The sequence below is a fragment of the Sturnira hondurensis genome, unplaced genomic scaffold, assembly GCF_014824575.4.
Source record: "Sturnira hondurensis isolate 20B ecotype Veracruz unplaced genomic scaffold, ASM1482457v3 Scaffold0007406, whole genome shotgun sequence".
In the NCBI taxonomy this organism is placed as follows: domain Eukaryota; kingdom Metazoa; phylum Chordata; class Mammalia; order Chiroptera; family Phyllostomidae; genus Sturnira; species Sturnira hondurensis.
The window spans coordinates 8,775,716-8,798,128 of NW_028080037.1; the positions used below are offsets into that span (position 1 = coordinate 8,775,716).

Consider the following 22,413-nt stretch of genomic DNA (forward strand, 5'->3'; position numbering starts at 1 on the left):
AAACCAAACAGCCACCCCATGTCCCTGCTCCCGGCAGTGCAGGCAGCAGGTTAGGATTAAGCAAAGGAGCTGGGGGAGCCTGGGAGGAGGCCCTTCCCGCGGCTTGTTTGCATAAGATGCTGTGGTCAGCCCACTCCCTTCCTGCAGGCTGGCAGGGCCATCACCAGGGCAACTGACACCCGCCTCCCAGCATAGCCAGTGAGATATGGAGCAGGGACTGCAATGGTGACAACCACCCCCTCCCCCACCCCGCCCCATACCCCAGGACACTAAGGGCAGAGTGTCCCAGATGACACAGCAGGGAAACCCAGGTCCTCAGAAGTCACTCGCCAAGTCACAGCTTCCCTACAACAGCAAGACCTCAGCCCTGGGTTCAATTCCCGACGTCTCCAACTTACGAGCTGTGTGACCCGGCCCAATACATGGGCTCTCTGAGCCACCAGTCACCTGTTTTCCAGTGAGGAAAACAGGTCTCTCCACCACTACCTCCTGTGGGGGTTTACAGGGCAGATGTAACAGGCTTCAGCGGACAGCATGTAAACATGCTCAAATAACCTTAGCCGACATGTGTGAACATGTGCGAACATCTGTGCCCAGCCCCAGATCAGCGCTTTCACTGGGAGCCAGTAAACCCTCCGAGGGCAATACCATCGATAAGGGGTCTCGTCCGTCCCACGCTGCGTGGATTATAAGGGACTTTTTAGTCCTTATACTTGCTTGTTTCTCACTTCTGTGCTCATTCATTCATTCTTTCATGCATTCCCTCATTCAGATAAACACTCCCTGGGTACTGAAGCCCGCAGTGTAGGACTAGGGCCAGGAGAAAAGACTTAGCTCCTGCCCCCAAAGGGTGGACAGTCTGTTAGGGACGGCGGCTGGAAGGAGACAGTTACAGTTCTGAGCTGCAAATGTCGGGATGGGGCGCCCCCAGGGGGAGCTGTGGCGGTGGAGGGGCAAGAGGGGTATCTGGAGGAGGTGGTGTCCACACTGAGACCTGAGCAGAGCAAGGCTCATGTCTGGAGACCCTGGTAGGACACAGCTCGAGAGCAGGGACATGACCTTGAGGGCACTGGGGAGCCCCCGAGGGCTGGCCAGCAGGGGCTGCTGGGCCCAGGCGGACACATTCGGGGTCTGTGCACATTTGGGCAGGTGAGGATGGTGGCCTTTGGGGGTGGGGGATGCTGGAGAGGGGCTTGCAGGGCCCAGGGGGCAGCCTGGCTGTGAGGAGGGGGAAGTGGGAGGCGCAACAGGCACTCTCAGTGCCTGCGGGGACACAACCTTCACCCATCCAAGCCTGCAGAGCGCACTGGGCACGGGCCTGGGTGCCAGGTGAGGCCGCCCTGACCAGAACCCTCTCGTGCTTGTTAGCAATGCAGAGCCCCAGGTCCCATTCCAGACTGAATTGAAACCTGCTTTTCAACAAGGTCCCCGGGTGATCTGCAAACACATTTGTGCTTGCCGTTTGGCCGGGGAAGGCAAAAACACACGTTTACGGTGCCTGATGGGGCGACAATGCTGGGACCGCCACAGAGAGAAGGGACCGGAGCTGGAGAGCCTGCCCGGGGCTGACCAGGCCTGGGGGTGGGGGAAGCAGGACACACCTTCCTGCTGAGACCGAATGGACGAGTTGGATTTATCAGAGATATGGAATGCCTGACCAACAGCCAGCCAGCCAACTGAGGCTGGCTGGTAGGGGACAGAAAGGAAGATGCATTTGCTTAGCACTGACTGAGCCCCAGGGTTGTGACGCAGCACAGTGGGGGGCCTGTAGCAGGTGTGCTTGTGGGAAATGCAGAGTCTCGGGCCCCACCCCAGACCTGCTGAAGACACACCTGCATTTCAGCAAGTTCCTGGGTGCTCGGTAGTCACACACATCGGAATGAACCGTCGCGGAATGTAAGGGTTCGGTAAGTCTTTGCAAAGGCCCAAGAGGCCGCTGGGCAAGCACAGTCAGGACTCAGCCGCTGGACACTGAAAGTGGGAGGGGCCGCCAATGGCGTGGCAGCGTCTGTGTTCCCCCCTCCACTCCCACCCAGCCACAGATGACCTCTGCGTGGGCCTCTGAAGGTGGGCCCTCACGACCTCACCAACGGGCGGAAGGATGACAGCCCCCACTGCCTGATGCCAACGCACCCAGATCAGAGCGGCATCATCCCACAGGCGTCTGCTCATCCTTAACACTCAACCTCGATCCCAAGGAGCATGCTCACTACACAGCAGATTCAGATGCACCCCATAGAGAGCCGCACAGCTGTTGGGTCGTCTACCACAGGTACAGACCGGCTGGCACAACAACGTGCCCATGAACTTCGGAAAGAACGAAGGAGGCCTTGACACTTCCATTCAGACAGCATGCAAAAGTGTCGCCTCTCGTTAGACCTCAAGGCGCCCAGCAGAGGCGTTCTTACCCTGCACCCACCCCTCAGCCCATGGCCACAGGAGGCTCGCCTTGCCCGGGGAAACCACTTCCCCCCTCCCCCTGCTCCCCAATCTCTCCCCACCGGCCCTGCCCTTGGCTGATGACCCAGTTCCGCCCCCTCACAGCTCGGAGGAAAAATGATTTGCATTTCTGGCCCAAGCCATGGTGATTGGCTCAGACTCAGTCATGTGACCCCACCAGAGCCCATGAGAAACAGGTGACCTTTGGCCGGCTCTAGGCTCTCTTTCACTAGGTTTACTGAGTAAAACATAGAATTAAAGGTGTAAATCCTGACTGGCTTTAAATCTGCCTTGGATACAATCAAACTGAGACCTCCGGATCTTTGAGACCACCGCAGTCTCAGCTCGGGGGATGGGTGCTTTGAGAATGCAGTGCGAGGCTGGATTCACAAAACAAGAGAATTTAGCTACTTTCATATCAGTTTCCACAAAGCTAAGTGAAATTTAAGTCCAAGCACTAAGAAAAAGGAAGTTCTCCTGGATTATTAGAAGGCGTGCCCTAAAAGTTCCAGCACTGCAGCCTCAAAGCCCTGAGTGTTTACTTTAGGAAATGTGGCCTGTTAGAGAGTTTCGGAAAGAGCAGCGCTCGCAGCACACTGGAAACTCCGGTCGGTGGCTGAGGTTCGCCTCAAAGCTTCCTCACCGACCGGATCAGCTGGTCGGCTAGGACGGACCATTAGCCTCGCCCCAAAGAACTCACCTGCCATCAAGGACTAGACTCACTGTCCTAGAAGACGACCCAATGCAACATATTGGTCCTTGTAAAAAATGGAACCCACGGAGCTTTGAAAAGATGAGCGCTGAAACCTCGGGGGAGGATGGCGATTTTCCTTGACAGGTGGGAGGCTGCTGCCCACCACCTTGACCAAGGTTAGAACTAAGCACCTGGAGGAAGCAGAAGCAAGAGATGGGGCCTTGTGGTGGCCCCTGAGCCCGGGCCCTGGGCTGCACCCAACAGTGGGCAGGATCCTGGCATTTCCCCGGGCCCTCAGGGTGTCTGGGAGCCCAAACAAGAGAGTCCAGGAGCACATTCCGAGGGAGTCAGGGAAGGTCCGGGAGGCTGGCTGTTCCTCAATAGCGCCTCCCCTCCCCTTCACTCATGTTATAATACTTTTCTGATTCCAAAAAACAGGCGGGTCTCTTTCCCTCCCAGTGGAGAGCGTCTTCTCCAGAAGGGACCAGATGAATGAAAACAACTACAGGAAACGGGCACCCCTGGGGCTCTCCCAGAGTCCCCCGGCACTCCGGGAAAGAGAGAAATGGAAAGAGAAATTCCCTGAGAGCCAGGGCCCTGCCCAACGTGCAAACCCCGCTGCCGGCCTTACCGAATGGTGGGCTGGTCTCCACTCAGCTGCTTAAACCTCCGGTGAAGCTGCTCGATCTGGTCTGATGAGACTGCAAAGTAAGAGAAAAGGAAATGAGGGCAAGAGACGCTGCTGACCGCTGGACGTGTAGCGGCCAGAGGGAGGAGGGAGGCCGGGGCCGTTCTTCTGCCTCCTCCCTGCCCTCCTCTTCCATCCACTCTCAGGCCACCTCCCCCCCAGTGCAAAGCCCGGCGGCATATGAGTGTGTCAGCAAAGGGCTCCCCTTCTGCCTGGTGGTGCGGCTCCGGGGGCAGTAGGTCTGACCCCCTCAGCAACAACACAGTGAATCCTGACAGCAGCTGCTCCTGGGACAGGACTGTGGTGACCCAGGTCACTGTCTCCTCCTCCATCTCCTACGAGGTCCTGTCCCCTCCCACCCCTGCAGATGGGTCTCTCCTCGCCGAGAAAGGCACTTTGTATAGTCACATACCAAGAGAAATACACCAGCCAAAGACAAATACCACAGGGTCTCACTTAGATGTGGAATCTAAAAAAGCAAAATAAATAAACAAAACAGAAGCAGACTCGCAGGTACAGGGAACAGATAGGAGGGGATGGGGGGCGGCGGCGGCTGCATGAAAAAGGTAAAGGGGTTAAATGTGACGTCCCAGGAATAAAAGCAGTCACGGGGATGCAAAGCCCAGCCCAGGGAATATGGTCAAGACTATTGTATAACTGTGTGTGGTGTCAGGTGGGTATGGATGTATGAAGGAGATCATTTTATAAGTTATGTCAATGACTACTCTGCCGAATACCTTGAACTAATATGGAACGTCAACTGTAATTGTAAAATTTAAAAAAATTTTTTTGAAAGAGAGGGTTGGTGGGGAAGTGGTTCGGGCCGGCGCTGGAAGTTGCTTGGGAGACCCGTGGGAGAATCGTACAGGGTGCAGGCCAACACCAGCTGACGCCTGTGCTCAGCGTGGGGCCGCCTGGTGAGTGCTGGAAAGTCACCTCACATCGGTTGCCACTCGTGCTGCTTGGTGGCGCTTGGGGGAAGCTATGCTGTGCTCAGAGGCAGGCTGCCCCGCCCCGCCCTGCCCCCCCCCACCCCCCGTGCCGGGCTTGGGACCCTTTGGTGAGGACCTCCATGTGCACTGAGGCCGGCTGCCCTGGTGCCAGGCTTGCGGCTGCGTCGCGGGAGCTGCGCTCTAAGCCAACGCTGACAACAGCTCACGTCAGGCTTGGGCCACCCTATGGAAGTCGCGGAGCAAGGTGTGACTAGTCGCCACTGGTGCCAGACTTGGGGCCTCTTAGCAAGAGGTACAGGGCACCCTGAGGCCAGCCACCGAGTGTTTGGGGTTTGTGGACCTCTGAGAGCTTTTAGGCAAGTCCACAGCATGAGCTGAGGGGGCGCTGCTGGTGAGGAAAAGCTGCTCTAAGCGGCTGGGGCCAAGGGCTTGGATTGGGTGGAGCCGGGTCTCAGGGAATCATGGGGGTGGGTAGGGGTGGGAGTTGAAAGTGTTAGCCAGGTCAGTGGAGACTCAGGTACCTCGTCTGCCTGAGCCTGCCCTGGGGGTGGGGCCCAACAAAGGAACAATGGCTCCTGCCCGTGCATCCGTCCTGGGAGAGAGCCCCGGACAGCTGCCCCTGCAGCCCCCGCACTGAGTCCGGTTGATTCGGCCCCTGTTCACACCCCTGCCCACCCCACGCCATGTGTCCCTGGTGCTCGAACTGCACCCAGCACTGGGACTCAGAGCACGTGTCCGTCAGGGACCGACCCCCTCAAGCGAAATGCCCAGGGCCCCAGCAGCCCTCTGCACTCAGCCCCTGCTGGTTTTCACGGCCAGGTGTTATGGAGACTCTTCTTCCCTTGGGCCTGGGATGGAGGGCCGGGTGGACCCCCCCACAGCTGAGATAGCCCTCCTGATTCTCTACTGCCACACAGGGGTGTCAGACCAGCCTACTTCAGATCCCTGTGACCCGTACCGGGCTCCACATGGCTCCTCCTGCGTGTCCACAGGTACAGGACCCCTCTCTGGCCAGTCTAAGCGGTTCTCGGGGCGGCTGTCCTATGAGCTGTCGTTCTGACGCGGGTTCTGATGTGGTCATGCGAGGCGAGCATGGTGTCTATCCACTCTGCCACTTCTGACCAGAAGTAGGCCTGTCCCTTTTCAAAGCGCATCTTTTTTAAAAAAAATATTTTATTTATCTTTAGAGGGGAAGGGAAGGAGAGAAGGAGAGTAATATCAATGTATGGTTGCTTCTTGTGAGTCCCCTGCTGGGAACTGGCCTGCAACCCAGGCATGTGCCCTGACTGGGAATCGAACCGCGATCATGTGGTTCGCAGGCCCACACTCAATCCACTGAGCTACACCAGCCAGGGCTCAAAATGCATCTTTTATCAAATTGGCAACTGTAAATTGTTTGAGCAATCTGCTTTAGGTTGAGTCCAGTTTTTAAGCTTGTTTGATGAATGTGAAGGTGAACACATTTCTGTACCCACCTTTTGGTACCTGTTGCATTGATCTCTTTCGGGATAAATTCCTGCCGAGCAGAACTACTGAACTTTTCGAGTTTGCTTTTCGCTGCAGTGCAACATGCGTGCAGACCAAAGTGCATCCCTCATACACGTCCTGATTCACAGTTTTTCTGGGAACATGTTTGGGGCACCTGGACCAAGAATTCGAATGTTCCCAGTACCCAGAAGCCTCCATCACGCATCACTCAAATAGCTACCCACGGTCAAGGCCAACCACTATGCTGACACCACAACCAACCTGCCGGCTTCAGGCCACACACCAGAACGCCACCCCGATAGGCTTACATATGACACACGGAAGGTGGACGTGGCTGGCACCAGAGCCCCAGCAGAGCTGTTCCAGCTTTGCAGGGTTAGTCCCCGTACAACAGCTTGTCCTCGGAGTCACAGCCAGTCACCTGAAAGTCAGTCCCTCCCACTGATGAGCCAACAGCAACCAGGGCTCCACAGCAACAGACGGGCACGCAAAACCCACGGGGGACAAGCCTGGGGCACCAGCTCACGTGAACAGGGAGAGCACCGCTGGGCCTCCCGGGACACCTGCTATTTAAGGCCACCCTGCCACGCCTGGGAGCCGGAGCAGACCCACCTGACACACAGAAACAAACAGAGAATCAGCCAAGCGAGGAGGAAAAAAGTCTCAAGTGGAAAAACAGGAGAAAACGCAGACAAACAAACGTCAACGGCACAGAGACAAGCGACCCACCAGGTACAGAGTTTGCAACACTGGTCACAGGATAGGTGACCAACTTAGGGGCTGAAAGGTGAAGTCAGAGAGAACGTCGATGAAGAAACAGAAGCCACAGAACAATAACCAGTAGGAAACAATGAATAACATACATAAGGAAGGTACGTTAGAGAGAGCTGACACCGGCCGACATGAAGCAGAACACTGAGTCGGCGATTTGGAAGACGAGAGAGGGACAAACAGCCCATTGGAAGAACACGAAAAGAACAAAGAATTTTAAAGAATGAGGACAGCTTAGGGGACCTCTGGGACAACATCAAGCGCTACAACATCCACGTCATAGGGGCACCCCACAAAGGAGGGGGAGAGGGAGGGGGAGAGTCTGTGTGAAGAATGGTGAGGGGAAACGTCCCTAACCCGGCGACAGTCACTGCTGTTGGAGCGACTCCGTGTGGGGCCACACAAGGTGGTCACTTCGTCCACTACAGTCGACATCAGTGCCCGACCACCATGCCCATGCGCACCTGAGACTCACATAAAGTAAGAGTCAGTGCCAACTGCAACGAAAGGGAGTTTAATTTATTTAAAAATACGCACAGCTGCAAAGTCGATGTGGAAATGTGTTCCACATGTAAGGGCTCCGAGCAGCAGGTTGGGAAACTGTAAATACGAATATATACAAGTATTGAGAGGAAATCTAGGCTCGTTTCCCCAAAATAATAGTAGCGATTATCTCTTCATAGTGGGATTAAAGACCTTGTTTTACTTTAATTCACCTGTTTTTCCAATTCTTTCTTATACACAGCCTATATTTATTAGTCGTGTAATGAGTATTTTAAGCACACAGTATGGTCCCCTATCGAAGAGCCAACAGATCTTTAAATGTTGTTATTGATGACTCATCCATCCGCTGGCTGCGGACCACGTCCCAGGCACACCTGTTGTTCTCCATTCCTTTCCAGGACCCTGGGACGGACAGAGTGTCCCCATTTTGCAGAAGAGCACACCGAGTCTCAAGGTGGATGCGTAACTTGCTCACGGTCACTGAACTTGAAAGGGACAGAGCCAGGGTTTGGACTCAATTTGTCTGGCACAATATGTGTGGTTTGGTTTTATTTTATTTTACTTTATTCTTCCTGACACCCGCCCCGCACGGCCCCCCTTTGGCTGATCAGGTTAGACTGGCTGGTTAAACAGTACCTGGTTCTAACCTGAGGAATTTGATCAGAAATTACAGCCAAACAGGTGCCCCGGAACAGCCTCTTTTAAAGCTGAGTTCCCTTGAAAACATCACAATGAATGAAAGAGGCCAGTCTCACAGGGCACACACTGCGTGATTCCATCCACACAAAATGCTGTGAGATGCAGATGGGAGACGGGAAGCAGATCGGGGTGGGCAGCAGCAGAAGGAGCGGGGTCGCTGCTCAGAGGCGCCGGTTTCTTTCTGAGGGGCACAGGGGGCATGTGAAATGTTCTAAGATTAGATTGTGGTGACGGCTGCACTACCTTGTGATTACATTAAAAGGGTCCGAGCACTCTGTGGATGGGCGACAGGTGGTGTGTGAGTTACAGGTCAATCAAGTCATTGGAAACATGAATTACATGCATACTCACGGCAACCACAACAGGCAACGCCAACGAACCATTTACTGGGTCAGCTGCACCCTTGACTCACATGACCTTCCCGTCAGTCCTGTCACGTAGGTGCAGTGAGAGCCCCACTCTAGAGACGGGGACACTGGGACTCACCCCAGGTCGTACAGAGTGGGGAGCCGTACACACTAGAAACCACCACAGGCCAGGTTTCTGTAACGCACAGCGTCCAGCCAACGGCACCCCCAGTGTGTGTGCACACGCACACTTGAGGCTGACAACCTCCCCGCTCTGAGCTCCCTGCACCCTCAGCTCCGGCTCCGGCTCCGGGGGCTGACCCTGGACCCCCACAGGGCCTGGTGCATTGGAAACCGATACCGCGGTGGCGGAGTCACACACCCAGGACCATGAAAGGCCCTGCCTGTTGTCCCCTCGAGGGTTCCTGGGAAGGAAACTTTTCCAGTTTACCCGCTCCTCACTCAGCCCTTTTTCCAGGTCCCCATGAGGTCACAGTTGCCATGGGGACAAGGGACAGAGACACTGCTTCCTTCAGTGTGCCTCTCCAGCTCCTGATCCAGGTTTCAGATTTCAACCTGAGGGGAGTGCTTGCCCTCCAGGAGGCTGGTGGGAGTTTCACTGGCCCAATCTCTGGGGGGGGGGGGGTTGTGTGTGTGTGTGTTGGGGGGGGGGTGACTTATCACTCTGTATCCCAAGCATAAACAAAAGTCCTGCACCTGCACTGCCCTACAAGAAGCCACCAGCCACTTGTGGCCACTGCCCCCTAAAAGGTGGCCAGTCCCCACAGAGATGTGCCGGAGTATAAAACACACACCAGCTTCCAAAGCCTTGTTACACACCAACGTGAACTGTCTCAGTGATTCTGATATTAATCATGTACGTTGAAATACTGTCTTAGATGGGGTGGGTTAAACATATGATTAAAATTAATTTCACGCTTCTCACACGGCGCCTAGAGAAGTGAGAATGACATTCCTTACGCAGGTCCTGGAACGTTGAGAACGATTCCATCGCTTGCTACCACGACGCTTGCCGTGGAGAGGGTCAGTCTCTGCTTGGGACCGAAACACAGCTCCTAGTAACGAATCCCGAGGAGCCGAGACAAGGGTCCGAGGGAAAGCAGGTAAGGGTACCCCTCACTGTCTGTTTGCACCAGGAAAGAAGAGACGCTGAGCCCCAGGCCGTCCGTTCAATCAACCCGAGTGCCCCCTGAAGACGGAGTACTACGCAGCCTTAAAAAATCAGTTTTCTAAATATCAAGGGGCACAAGGCTATGTCCATATCACATCCCTATGTGGACAATTAATGGGCTACAGGATCTCACTTATATGAAAGTTCTCATTGATATACAAACTTGTACTGATTAATGACATAACGGTAAATTGTTTCCAAATGATACAGTTACAGGTCATTTCTCTCCTCACCCCTTATTTTTGCTTGTCTGTCCTTTAACTTGCCTATGACTAAGAGGGATCACTTGTGTGACCGTATTTAAAATGACCATTTTTAACCTTGACGAGCACAATGAAAACGAAGCTGGAGAGCTCGTGCGGGTGAGGAGGCGGAGACACTGGAACCCCGTACACCGCTGGTGGGGATGGAAGGCGGCGGAACGCGGTGCAGCCGCTGGGGAACAGCTTGGGGGCTTCTCAGTGAATTAAACATAGATTCACCGCACAATCCAATAATTCCCCTCCTAAGTACGTACCCAAGAGAAATGAAGACGCACCTCTGTACAAAAACGAACCTACACACACAAATGTTCACAGCAGCCAAAACGGAGAACCAGTCCAGAGTGGACACACAACACGGGGCCCAGCCGTACAAGGGAGTAGTCTTCGTTCCTAAAAAGGGATGAAATACCAACACATGCCACAACGCGGGGGAACCCTGAGCACACTGCACCCAAAGAAGGAAAAGAAGCCAGACACAACGCCACCAGAACACGCAGATCTATAGCTGCAGAAAGCAGATCAGGACCCTGGCCAGGTGGCTCAGCTGCTTAGAGCATCGTACTATACGCCAAAAGGTTGTGGGTTCAATTCCCGGTCAGGAATGTATGTATCTCTCTCTCTCTCCCCCCCCCAAGCCCTTCCTTGCTCTCCAAAATCAAATAAATATACAGGATGAGAATTTTAAAAAAATAAAATATTTGGGGTATTAAAAAAAAAAAGTAGGTCAGTGGTCGCCAGGCGCTGGGGTGGGGAGGAGTGAGGAGTGGATGCTGAGGGGCGTGGGGGTTTCGGTCTGGCCCCGGCCGCACCTGTAAGGCTTGCAGCCTTCTATGCTGAGCAAGGGGTCGCAGGGGCAGGGGTGGTTGAGGAGAGGGGCACAGAACAGGGGTCAGAGACCACTCTCAGGGAGGAGGCAGGAGACAGGAGATCGGGGGTTGAGAATCAGGCCTGGTGTCCCATGGGAGGTCCAGGCTCTGTCCCTGGCTCTGGGGGAGGGGAGCTGTAGCACAGCCAGGATGGGGTGGTCAGGGCTGCTTGAGCCCTAGTCCCAGGTGCCCAAGTCTGGTGGTGAGGGCCACCTAAAATGTCACTTGCTCCTTCCAGAATCCATGCTGGCTTTCGGGGGTTTGGGGGACCTCGTGGACTCAGGCACAGCCACCTGTGTCCACTTGACCCTCACCATTCATTTAGAGACATTAACTGAGCACCCCTGGTTTGCCACGCACTTGCTAGACGCTGGGGTGCAGACGTGAAGACACATGTCACCTGGCTGGGACCCAGGATAATGAGTGCAGAGAGTCAGCCTGCCGAGGAGCACCCAGGTGGGAGTGGGGCTTCCAGGCTGTGGGATGGGGTGGGAGGTGATACCCGCTGGGGGCTGGTGGGGGAACTGGGCTCAGGGGCTGGGGGTCTGCCCTGGCAGAGGCAGAGTGGGGAGAGCTCAGGGCGCCCCAATTCTTCAGCAGGGGTGGAAGGCAGCCAAGGAACAGGGGAGCAGGGGGTGGGGCAGGGGTGGTCCCACAGTCCTGGCTATGGCATTTAGCCTTCACCCTGACCTTATGGAGGATGCTAAGGCCAGGAACAAGACCCCATGTGCCTGGTGATAGCATGGAGGGTGGGTGCAGAGGCTGGGGCTGAGAACCCCATGGGAGACACCGGCAGGTTTAGCCGTCCGGGGGCGGGGGCGGGGTTGGGAGAACGCTCAAGACACAGTTGGAAGGAGCAAGGGCAGTAGAGAGCGGGCCCCTCTGCAGGGGCCCCCAGGGGCCACCCTGCCCTCCTGCCAGCAGCACCAGCCTGAATGCGGGCCCTGGGACACCAAGGGGCATCACCGGGAAAGTCTTGGTGGCCCTATGGACTGGCCAGGATTCCGCCCGGGCATCGGGGGAAGTCCCGAGCACAGAGGGAGGCAGGCCAGACTCCGGTGCGCTCACATCATCGCCGCCCAGAGCTGCTGCTGCATCCCAGCTTCCCGGCCGACGCACCTGCCTGCCTGGGGCCGCCCCCTCCCGCTCCCTGAGGCAAAGATCACAGCAGCATCGCCTTCACGGAGCTGCTCACGTGATGAAAACCCACCAAAAGCACATCGCACGGGGCTCTACCACGCAACACCCACATGTCCGTCAACTGGGGAACGGTCGTCCACGCAATGGACTGATCCCACCACACACACACACGACATGCAGTAATGACACATGCCACATGGACGGACCTGGAAAGCATGTGTCTAAGAGAAAGAAACCAGTCATCAAAGTCAAAGCGGCCAGGACAAGCACATCCGCTGAGACAGAGAGTGGATCAGAGGTTGCCAGAGGCTGGGGGGAGTAGGGTGACTGCTAATGGGCATGAAGTTTCTTTTTGGGAGGATGAAGACGTTTGGGAAATATTGGTGCTGTTTGCACCACACTGGCTAAGGTGGTACATTTGATGTTAGGGGAGTTTTACCCCATTAAAAAAAATTCATGTGTACGCCCGGCACTGGACCTGGCAAGAGGAACGGCGGGAGACACTGGAGGTGCCCTGGGAATGGTGATTCTGTCCTAAAAGCAATAATTTCTCTGGCCCCTGAGAGGCTCTTTATCTGGCTCCAGGCTCCGGAGGGAAGAGGCAGCTCCTTGCGTGCGGCCTGGGGCTGCAGCCAAAGCAGTGACTCATTCTGGGCCTCCGCAGCGGGGAAGGGACCCGTGGGGAAGGGACCCGCCCTCACAGACCCAGCACACCAGACGCCTCACAGTGCTGGCTGCCCAGCTCCTCTCCTTCACCTGCCTCCCCCTGGGAAACCATGTGCCCAGCGGGTACCCGTCACAGACCACGCCTTGCTGCCAGGATCCTAAAATAAACCCAAGATGCACTTGGGTGCACTCCCCCTTGAGAAGGGAGTTCTCAAACCGAATTCTGTTCTCTAAAGCAGACGCAGCAACAACGTTAATTGCTGGCTTTGATCCAGCGCCTTCAAACCCTTGTCATGCAAACTTCAACTGACTGTGTAAGTGCAAAGGCCAAGGAATCCCCAGCATGAGTTGCCCCGGGGCCCACACCAGCATGGTGTCGGCATTTATTGGGTTGGCCAAAAGGTCCGTTTAGTTTTTCCCATGAAATCAAAGACATATTTTTCATTTTCACTGATGATAACTGGACTGATTTGGATACTTTGAAGATGTTGGCTATCTCTTGCTCTTGGCTTCTAGAGGGGAGAGGCCAAGCGTGCTGCTAAAGACCTTCCAAGGCGTAGCATGGCCCCGAAGCAAAGGCCTAGTTGGACAGAATGTCAATTGTACCAAGAACTTCACAAACCACTTCTGACTCGTTCAACCAGTGATGGCACCTTCGCCCCACACGGCACAAATATTTTTGTGTGTGTTTCAGTTGTGTTTTTACCTTTCTTGAGATAAAGCATAAACCGAAAACATTGCCTGTTTTCTCCCATCTTCAATATTAAAATGGTTGCATCAAAATTCACACGTTGATGTGGGTTTTTTTTTTTTAACGGATGCTGATAGGACAACTGTCCCAACACGACCTAACAAAATTGCTTCTAATGACGTTAAAGACAACTCATCGTAAGGAAAAAACCGAAGTGACCTTTTTGGCCAACCCGATATTTTAATTTCAGGCACTGTGCACCTCGGTTTTGTTTTGAATCTCTGGGTTTGTTTTTTTTTTTTTTTTCTGCACAGGCAGAAACCTCCAATTCTCCAGACTGGAGGGAGAGCTGAGACAGAGCGAAGTGACTTGACTGAGAGACTGTCCCTCATCCTGAACATGAGACAGAAGCGGTATTCAGGAAGCTTTACGTTATAAAAAAAAAAAGAAAGAAAGAAAGAGCAGTGTTCTATGACCAAAGTAGAGAATTTGAGAAACATACAGGACGTATACAATGTTTTTAAAAAGTCACTGGAATCAGAAAACTTAACAGTCAGGTTCAGGCAGCAAGGTTGTAATAGCTGAAGAGAGAATTAGTGAACTGGAAGGCAGAGATCAGGAAATGACCCAGAATACAACACAGGGCAACACTAAGAAACAATGAATAAAGCTAAAGAGGCATTTAGCAGAGAATGACATGACCTTACATATGTCTTACAAGAACTATCAAAGAACAACAAGAGAAAGGAGAGGAATACTACTTTCATGATGGAAGGCACGAGTTGTCTTGAGACTGAAACCACATAAAACATTCCCAGGCAGAATACAGGAAACAAAGCCACACCAAAGACACAGCGTAGTAAACAACAGCAACAAAAACTTAAAACACAGAGGAACACGTATTTCTACAAAGAAACATCAACTAGACAGCAGCAACTCAACAAGAGAACAAAGCGCTACAAGAAAAAATGCAACAACCTCGAATTTTATACCTAGCCAAACAATCATTTGTACATATGGGCAAAAAAAAAAAAAAAGGCATTTGCAGACAAAACTGACAATGCACAGACTCATTGAAAAGTCTATGGAGCCCTGGTTGGTGTGGCTCAGTGGATCGAGCGCCTGCCTGCAAACCAAAGGGTCACCGGTTCAATTCCCAGTCAGGACACATGCCTGGGTCGCAGGCCAGGTCCTTAGTAGGGGGCGCACGAGAGGCAACCACACATTAATGTTTCTCTTCTTTCTCCCTCCCTTTCCCCTCTATCTAAAAATAAGTAAATAAAATCTTTAAAAGAATAAGCAAAAAAGAAAAATCTATGGAAAGATAGGTTATATAAGAAGAAAACGAAATCTATATGACAGAAGAGTGGCAATAATGAACAAGGCCTGCACAAGACAACAAAAGCAATACACACATTTTAGAAATAAGGAAAATGCACTGGAGAGTGATGCACACGGAAGCACGTCAAGGTCCCTGATCATCAGAATAAGGACAAGATAATGACTGATGTCAGGCATGTCAAAGAGAGCAGACATGTCGAAAATGGAATAAATTGCTGAAGAAAGTTATAGAATGCCCTCAAAAGGCGGAAATGTGGCCAGCTTCTAAAGAGTTTCTCAGTGCAATGGTTAGTGCCTGCCAGCCACCTTGGAACACTTACCAGGTGTCAAGAGCATTACTCACTCAATTCTAGCAGCCCTGCGACACATGCCCATTTTACAGATGAGGAAACTGAGACTCAGAGGCAAAAGTTACTTGCCTAGATGTCAGGGAAGAGCAGCTCTGTGAATCAAACCCACATCTCTCTGCTGGTCAAGGCCAAGGTGGTAGGAGGTGAATGTGTACCCATGCGTGACTCTGGCTGAGGTCTCAGGGATGCACATGAGGACAAAAGCACACCTTAGAACTACCAGGTAGGCGAGGCCCGAGAGGTGCTGGGCACACACTCAGGGTCCTTTAGTCACTAAGACCCGGGCATGGGTGTCAGGAGGAAACAGCCGTCCAACCTCAGTGCACAGGGAAGTCATTTGTGGCAGCCACCCTGTCTTCCCATCGACGTCTAAGACCAGCCACAGTGCAGGATCTCCCGCTTGGCCGCTTGCCCTCTCTCCAGGAGGTGCTTCTGCCTGGAGACTTGACTGCTCCCTCTCATCTCCCAGGGAGCTGCGCCCAGAACGGAAGACCCGCTTCTGACAACCTGCCAGTCCCCAAAGGTCACAACGCCGGGACAAGAAAGGGCCTTTTGTCCTAGCGCTTAAGGTGGCTGCCACCAGCAGAAGTCAACCTTCTGGCTTTATGAATTAATAATAAAGGTAGAGCAGGAGACAGGCTGGCTGGCAAGACCGGGGTGCCAGGCTCCTCCCTGTCACCTTGCTCAGGGCCACCAGCACGGGCGGAAGGAGGCCTTGCCTTGTCTTCCCAGAGCAGTGGGCACTTGGAGCGGGAACGCCTCATTCCCTCAGCTTCAGGTCAAAAGCATCGTCGTGCGAACCCCCGAGGTGTTCTGTCTGCCTCTGAGCACTGATTACATTTGTGCAGCATTCTGGGGACCATTAACTCACAAAATATCCTGCCAGCATGGGGGTGGGAAAGGCAAGAAAAGAGGATGCATGAGGGACCTAATTACTACTCGTCTGTGGATCTGGGAAGTCTTGGAGCGGATGGCCGACCGCTCCCACGCTGAGAAAACACATTCTTTTGCAGCACGTGGGGTTTATGTCATGTGGGAGAGGCAGCTGGGGTTCACGCCACGTGGGAGAGGCAGTTTCTCTCGAATTTGAAAAGGAGGCAACCCTGAAAGGCCCGGTTTTGAATCTGAGCGCCCCAACTCGGCATCGAAGCGACCTTGAACAGCCACTTCCCGTGCCCGCGCCTCAGTTTCCCCACCTGTACCTGGCAACAACAACAGCCCGGCCCTCCTCAGGCTCCTGAGGATGAAGTGCCCCAGGAAAAACAGCAGTTGCCTGATTCGCAGCTGGCCAAAGGGACCCCCTGATCAACGTCGTGTCTCCGACAGGCTAGAAATGGCGGTTCAGAGAGGGCTGCTGCCTGCCCGGACCAGGCATCTCAGGAAGGCCAGACAGGGCACATGTCAGGACCCTCGCCTGCAGGTGGGGCTCCACGGCCATGGCTAAGGTGGGGGTGACGTATGTGGACCAGCTGCACAAATCACAAAGTGTCGGCAAGGACCCAAACAAGAGCTGCTTTTAGGTGCCCAGGAATTGAACTCACTTACTACCCAGTCTTTGCAAAAGCTTCCCAAACCAGCCTGCACATTTCCCCTCTCGGGAAGGTGGGCGGGGAGGTGCGGATACCCCCACCTCACCAACATGGAGAGGACCTCCCTCCTGAGGTCTGGACCACTGTCCCCAGGACACCAGATCTTTGCTCTCCTCCCTGTTCCCCACCTTCCCCAAGAGCTCAGCCTGCGGGGACTGGTCTTCCTCAGCCCTCATAGATGTGATTGTCCCTCCCTGCAGGGAGCCATGGTTTCTCATTTTTCTAGAAAAAAAAAAAAAGTAAGCACTTTTATTATTATTTTCTTACTGAGGTTATGCCTTATAGGCGACGGAATACACTCTCACTGTTTTTGAGAAGCTGATGAGGCTGGGGGACCACACCCCCCCAAACCACACAACTCACTCCTGCAGCCTTTTTCATGGGATTCAGAGACGCCCCCAGAATCCCCAGTTAAAAGCCACTGTTCACTCCAGAAAAAATGGAAAGGGAGCCGGGCGGGTGTTTAGCCTTTCAGCCTCACCTGCCTTGGCAATGACGGGGACAGCACAGTGGCCCAGTCAGCCAGTCCTTCCCGCCCCGCCCCCAAGCCCTGAGCATCTGGAGGGCTGAGGGGGCACCCAATCCACCAGGGTGTCCAGTGCCTGAAGCACAGCGGGAACGTGGCACGTGGTGAGTGGAGCGAGGTCATGGTCCAGGGCCACAGGGAGACTTTCTAACCCAGGAGGATTGCCCAGTGGCGAGAATCCGGTGGAAACAGTGCACCCCCATCTCTGGTCCCTCCTCCAGTGTCAGGGTCTGGGGCTTAGACCAGGAACAGAACCCTGACTCTACTCAGGAGCCTGTGGCAAGTTACAGCATCTCCCAAGCCTCGATTTCCTCATCTATAAAATGGGCACCCAGTGTTCCTGGGAGACTCAGTGGGTGAACAGGGGTAAGCCCCAGGGCTCAGCCCAGCGCTTGGCTGACGACTATCACTGGGTAAACATTAGCTGTTACCAGTACTCGGTCTGCACTCAAGATCTGGAAGATTGTTTTTTTTTCCGTCCTTCTGGCAGCTTCTGCAGAGACATGCCTGTGGAGCTGTTTTGGAGCCTGAAGGAAAAAACAGACCCTTCACCTTTCCCAGAATCCTTCTCTATTATTTCCTTTCCAAGTTCAGGAGCAGGCACAGATGGGGGGACGGGGTGGGGACAGGAAGTGGGGCTACCTCCAGGCCAGCTCAAGGTGGTGCAGGGGGACGGGCTCGGGCGATTCCTAAGGAGCCTATCTTCCTGTCCAGGGACCATCTGGCACCTCGGGATGCACGCAGGCTGGATCGGATAGGCCAGTGCTCAAGTTGCCAATGCGTTTCAGAAATCTAAGTCATCAGCTGTCTCGGCTCAGCAGCGATGGCTGGGAACGCTTGTTTCTGTTTTCAACCAATCCTTGAGACTCTACCCAGAGAGGGGAGTGGGCGTGCAGCCCCGATGATGCCCTGTGTGGGCGAGCTGGTGCTCAGCACTATATTTGATGGAGCTTGTTCGGCGTGGAAGCCAACGTGATGCATGGCGAGGAGGGAACCAGAAAGGCTGGGGTCGGGGGCTGGGGAGGGCCCAGCGAGGCCAAGGCCAGCTGGTGGGGGGCGGGGGTGAGGGACTAGGTTTTCTCCTGGACAGAGGCTCCCAGGCAATATTCCTGGGTTTACCAAGTCCCCGGGGTGGTCGCCCCTTGAATGTGAACCCCTTGTGATCTCAGCAAGGACCACGTGCTGTGTTACAAAGGTGAGAAGACACAGTCATCTCCATCTTAGGGAGCGCCAGGTTTCAAGGGGGCAACAGGTGACAAACTATAACAGGCTGTCATATGTGCTGGCATGGGAGGGAATGCAGGGGCTGCGGGATCCTGAGGGTGGGCGTGTACCCCACAAAAGTCAGTTGGAGAGGAAGCAGCCAGGGGTGGCTTTCTGGGAGGGGACGACAGCTCCGTTGAGCCCCGAAAGAGGTAGACAGAGTGAGCTTTGTGAAGTGGCAGCGCTAAGGGGAGATGTCCCCAACCTCCACCTGGGGTGGGAGGGGGTTCCCGAATGTAAACACCGAATCCTGCAGAGTACTTTGGCACAGTGCTGTCACACTGTGGCAGAGGGCAGAGGGAACAGCTTGTGCAAAGGCCCGGAGGTGAGAAAAATGTATGGACAGGCTTTTCCTACCCCTTTTGGGTCCCTAGACGTCACAGTGAGAACAGAGTGGTGGCAGGACAGTGGCTGGGGGACCCTGTGACCCCCCTCCTCTACTCCTCCACTTAGGAGCTGTGGGGCTGCAGGGAGGTTGCTTTACCCTCTGGGCCTCATTTCCTTATCTCTAGCACAGCACATCGCCACCTCCCCTGAAAGATTATCAGGAAGACTCCACCGGCGTGCACGCCGTGTGCAGCACAGAACCTCATGCCCAGGGACTCCATCAGCATCCTACGCTTGCCCTTCTCCGTTTCCAGACGGAGTTCCCAGGAAGGGCTGGGGCCGATCCTCCGGGACAGCCCAGGATCCAGATGCAGCCCTGAGGCCCAGAGAGGCAGAGTGACTCGCTTAAGGTCACGCAGCCAGAAAGAAGTGAGACTAAGATTTCATTTTAGCTGTTGGTACGGCCAGTAACATCAAACATTCGTCCAAAGCCACAATCGGGCTCTTGGGCTACAAACTGAGCCCTGACTGCGGCCGTGACCTCAGCTGATTCCTGCCACAGGACCTTTGCTGTTGCAGTGCCCTCTGCCTGACTCGTGGCTTCTACTGATGGGAGGGCTGGCCCCTCCTCATTCGGGTTTCTGTTCCATTACCACCTCCTCAAAGAACGTGTCCCTGCGCCTCCCCCGACTCCCACAGCCCCATATTGTCTCCTTCACAGGAGCTGATTTGATTACACTGTGTGTCTCCCAGGTCCGTATGTACTTGCCCAACAGGTGCCAGTGCCCAGACTGTGCCAGCCCATCTCAGAGGACGAGGGAGACCCTTCTCTCTCCTCACCGTTCAGAAAACTGCAGGCGTTCACCCTCCCCTCAGCACCCCTCCCCTGACCCCCTCTGGCTCCCTTCCTCCCTTTGGGGCATGAAACCTGCGCCCTGGCCTGGCCAGCAAGAAGCAACATCATGTCAGCCACATCCAGGGAAGCTACAGAGCAGGAACACTCAGCATCTGTCACCCCCCGCCCCAAACGGCCCACTGACAAGCTTCCCAGAATGCTCTGCAGCTCCTTCACCTGTCAAACCCACAACCGGCAGGAAGTTCCCCCAGACTGCCTGCCTGCCTCCCTGCCTGCTGTGAGGGCTGCCTCAGAAATGGGGGCCGATGGCCAGCCCACCCTTCTGGGGGGTTCCCACCTACAGAGCACCCCCACCTCCACCAGTCCAGATACAAGGCGGTGAATGACAGCAAGAAGAAATGAAAACAGGGGAAACCCAAGGAAGTCCGGGAGAGGGGAATCCTACCCTCCATTCGCCTGGGGGTTGAACTGGACTTTATTTTGAAGAAGTTAAATAGGCATTATGTGGTTCAAAGTGAAAATGTAAAAAAGTTTACAGTGAAAAGGTCACTTCCCCTTCATCCTTCCCACACAACCCCCCCCAAATATTCCTTGATCTTACTGCCTTCCAAAGTCCTTGATGCAGATAAAGCAACTACAGATACATGCTTAGTCTCCCTCCCTATTTAAAAAGAGTCCCTTATTTTATGTATTACTGCACACCCTTTTCCCCTCTGGTTGCTGACAGTTCTATATTTGTACACAGGAAGATGTATAGACAAGTGTGGGCGTGTGTATGCACGCCCACACACACAGTCCAGCTGTTAAGGGGTTTCTGTAATTTCCATCCAATTATCCTGGAAAGAGGTGCTCCGAGTGGGGGTCAGGGGGAGCCGCCTTTCAGCCCACGCGCTCCCACACACTGCTGGGCTGGTTTCCTCTGGGGACTGACTACGGACGCTGGCCGTGGGCACTAACTCAGAGCAGGTGCCGGCACCGGCTCCTCCTCCGTAGACATCATTACATCTGCAGCTCCCCATTCCTGAGCACCGACCAGGTAGGTACCAGCGGAAACCACACTCCACAGAGAAGGAAACCAAGCCTCCGAGAGGTACGACTTGCCCCAGGTCACACAGCGAGGGAGGAAGTGGTGCCGGCAGGGTTCACACCCAGTCTGTCCACCTCAAACCCAACGTGCCTGCGCCCAGCGGGGCGCTGGTCTACAGTTCACACTCCTCTTCATGGCCAGTGGCACCCCGCCCCCCCAGGTCAGGGCCCACGGTCAAGTTTCCAGCCCGGCTGGACCTGGACAGACAGACAGGCGCTTCCACCGGCCAGATTCCTGGGGTCACCTCGGCCCGCGGTCCCGCCTCGCGGTGCGCCTCGCCTCTGCGGGGCCCGGGAGTCCCGGCGGACTCGAGGAAGGTCGCGGGGCTCCGGCTTTGCGGGCGCTGCCTCGCTTCGGCTTCCCAGCTGCCCGGGGAGCTGCGCCCACCTGAGCCCACTTCACAGACGGGAGGACGATGTCAGAGCCCGGCTCTCCCACCCAGCTGCCGCCGACTTCAAAACTTTCCGCCCCCTGCGCATCCTGAATCCAAACGACTTTCAGGTGCAGGGCGCGCACCAGCCAGGCGCTCGCTTTCCCCGCCTCGGCGCCCGCCCCGAGCTGCTGGGGGTGGGGACCAGACCCCGCTCCCTCCCGGGTCCGCAGTCCTCAGGCGCCGAGGCTACCCGCCAACTTCGAGGGCACCCAGGCAGGGTCAGTGGCCGCGGCACTTACTCAGCATCGCCGGGGGCTCCTCGCCGCAGCCTGCCAAGTGGCTGGCGGGAGCCCATTGGAACGTGGGGGAGACTGAGGCGGAGAGGGCCGGCCGGCCCAAGGTCACGCAGCAGGCAGGAAGGCGGTGGCGGACTGGGATTCCCCGTGCGAACCTTCTGACTGTCCCGGCCAGTGTCCCCGCGCCCGTCCCCCGCGAGATACTCACAGCCGGTCTTGCCCACGAGCTCCCGCACCTCCTCGGACGCGGAGTGGGCAGCTCCCATGGTGCCCGCTGCGAGGGCTCCCTGGCGCGCGTCCCTCGGGTGGCGTCGACTGCGCAGCGGCCGGTTCGGCCTCGGGTTCAACTGGAGTCGGGACGCCGGACCGGTCTGAGCCGCGGGTTCCGCGTGGGGCGGCAGCGCGCGCGGCCTCTTATAGCGGCGGGCAGCGGCGCGCCGCGGTCCTAGCGCGCGCCGACTTCGTGCACTGCGGGGAGTGGGGAGCGCCCCGCCCCGGGGCCGGAATGGCGGGGAGCGAGGTCCAAGGAGCCCACCTCCGAGGTTCTTCAGTCGCTACAGCAGCAGCTTTGCGGGTGGTGTCTCGCCCCTTCTGCACCTCTGCAGGCTCTGGAAAGAGGCAGGTGGGAAGCAGAGTTGGGGCGTGGACAGAGAGGAGAGGCGGATCCCGGGAGGTTTCCTTGCCTACCCCCCAACCCCCATCCCGGTTCCACCACACATCCTCTCAGATCGCAAGAGGGAAACTCCCCTGGGACAGTGAAGGCGAACAGAGAGTATTAATTAGCTCTGTGGTGAGCAGCAATGAAGGATATAACAATAGTGATCCACCTTGAATGCGCACCAGGTGCTTTGCTCGGCTTATTCCACGAAAGCCCCTCCCCACTCCCAGCACCGAATGAAGTGGACACACCTGCGTGCCAACCAAGCGGCCCAGACTAGCCACACAACACAGGAGTGGTGTGGGAAATGGGGGGGGGGTCCCAAACTTTAAGAGTGGGAGCTATG

General features: G+C 55.4%; 1 protein-coding gene across 1 annotated transcript in view; it reads right to left on the reverse strand.

Moving 5' to 3' along the window:
• Positions 1 to 21,960, reverse strand: part of TESC (tescalcin) — a 41,758-nt gene extending 19,798 nt beyond the window's left edge. The window contains exons 1-2 of the mRNA XM_037052193.1: positions 21,618 to 21,960; positions 3,765 to 3,834 (exon numbers count right to left, since the gene is read on the reverse strand). Coding sequence (XP_036908088.1) covers positions 3,765 to 3,834; positions 21,618 to 21,675 — 128 coding nt within the window. The 5' untranslated portion in view covers positions 21,676 to 21,960. The remainder of the gene's footprint in view (positions 1 to 3,764; positions 3,835 to 21,617) is intronic.
• Positions 21,961 to 22,413: the final 453 nt, after the last annotated feature.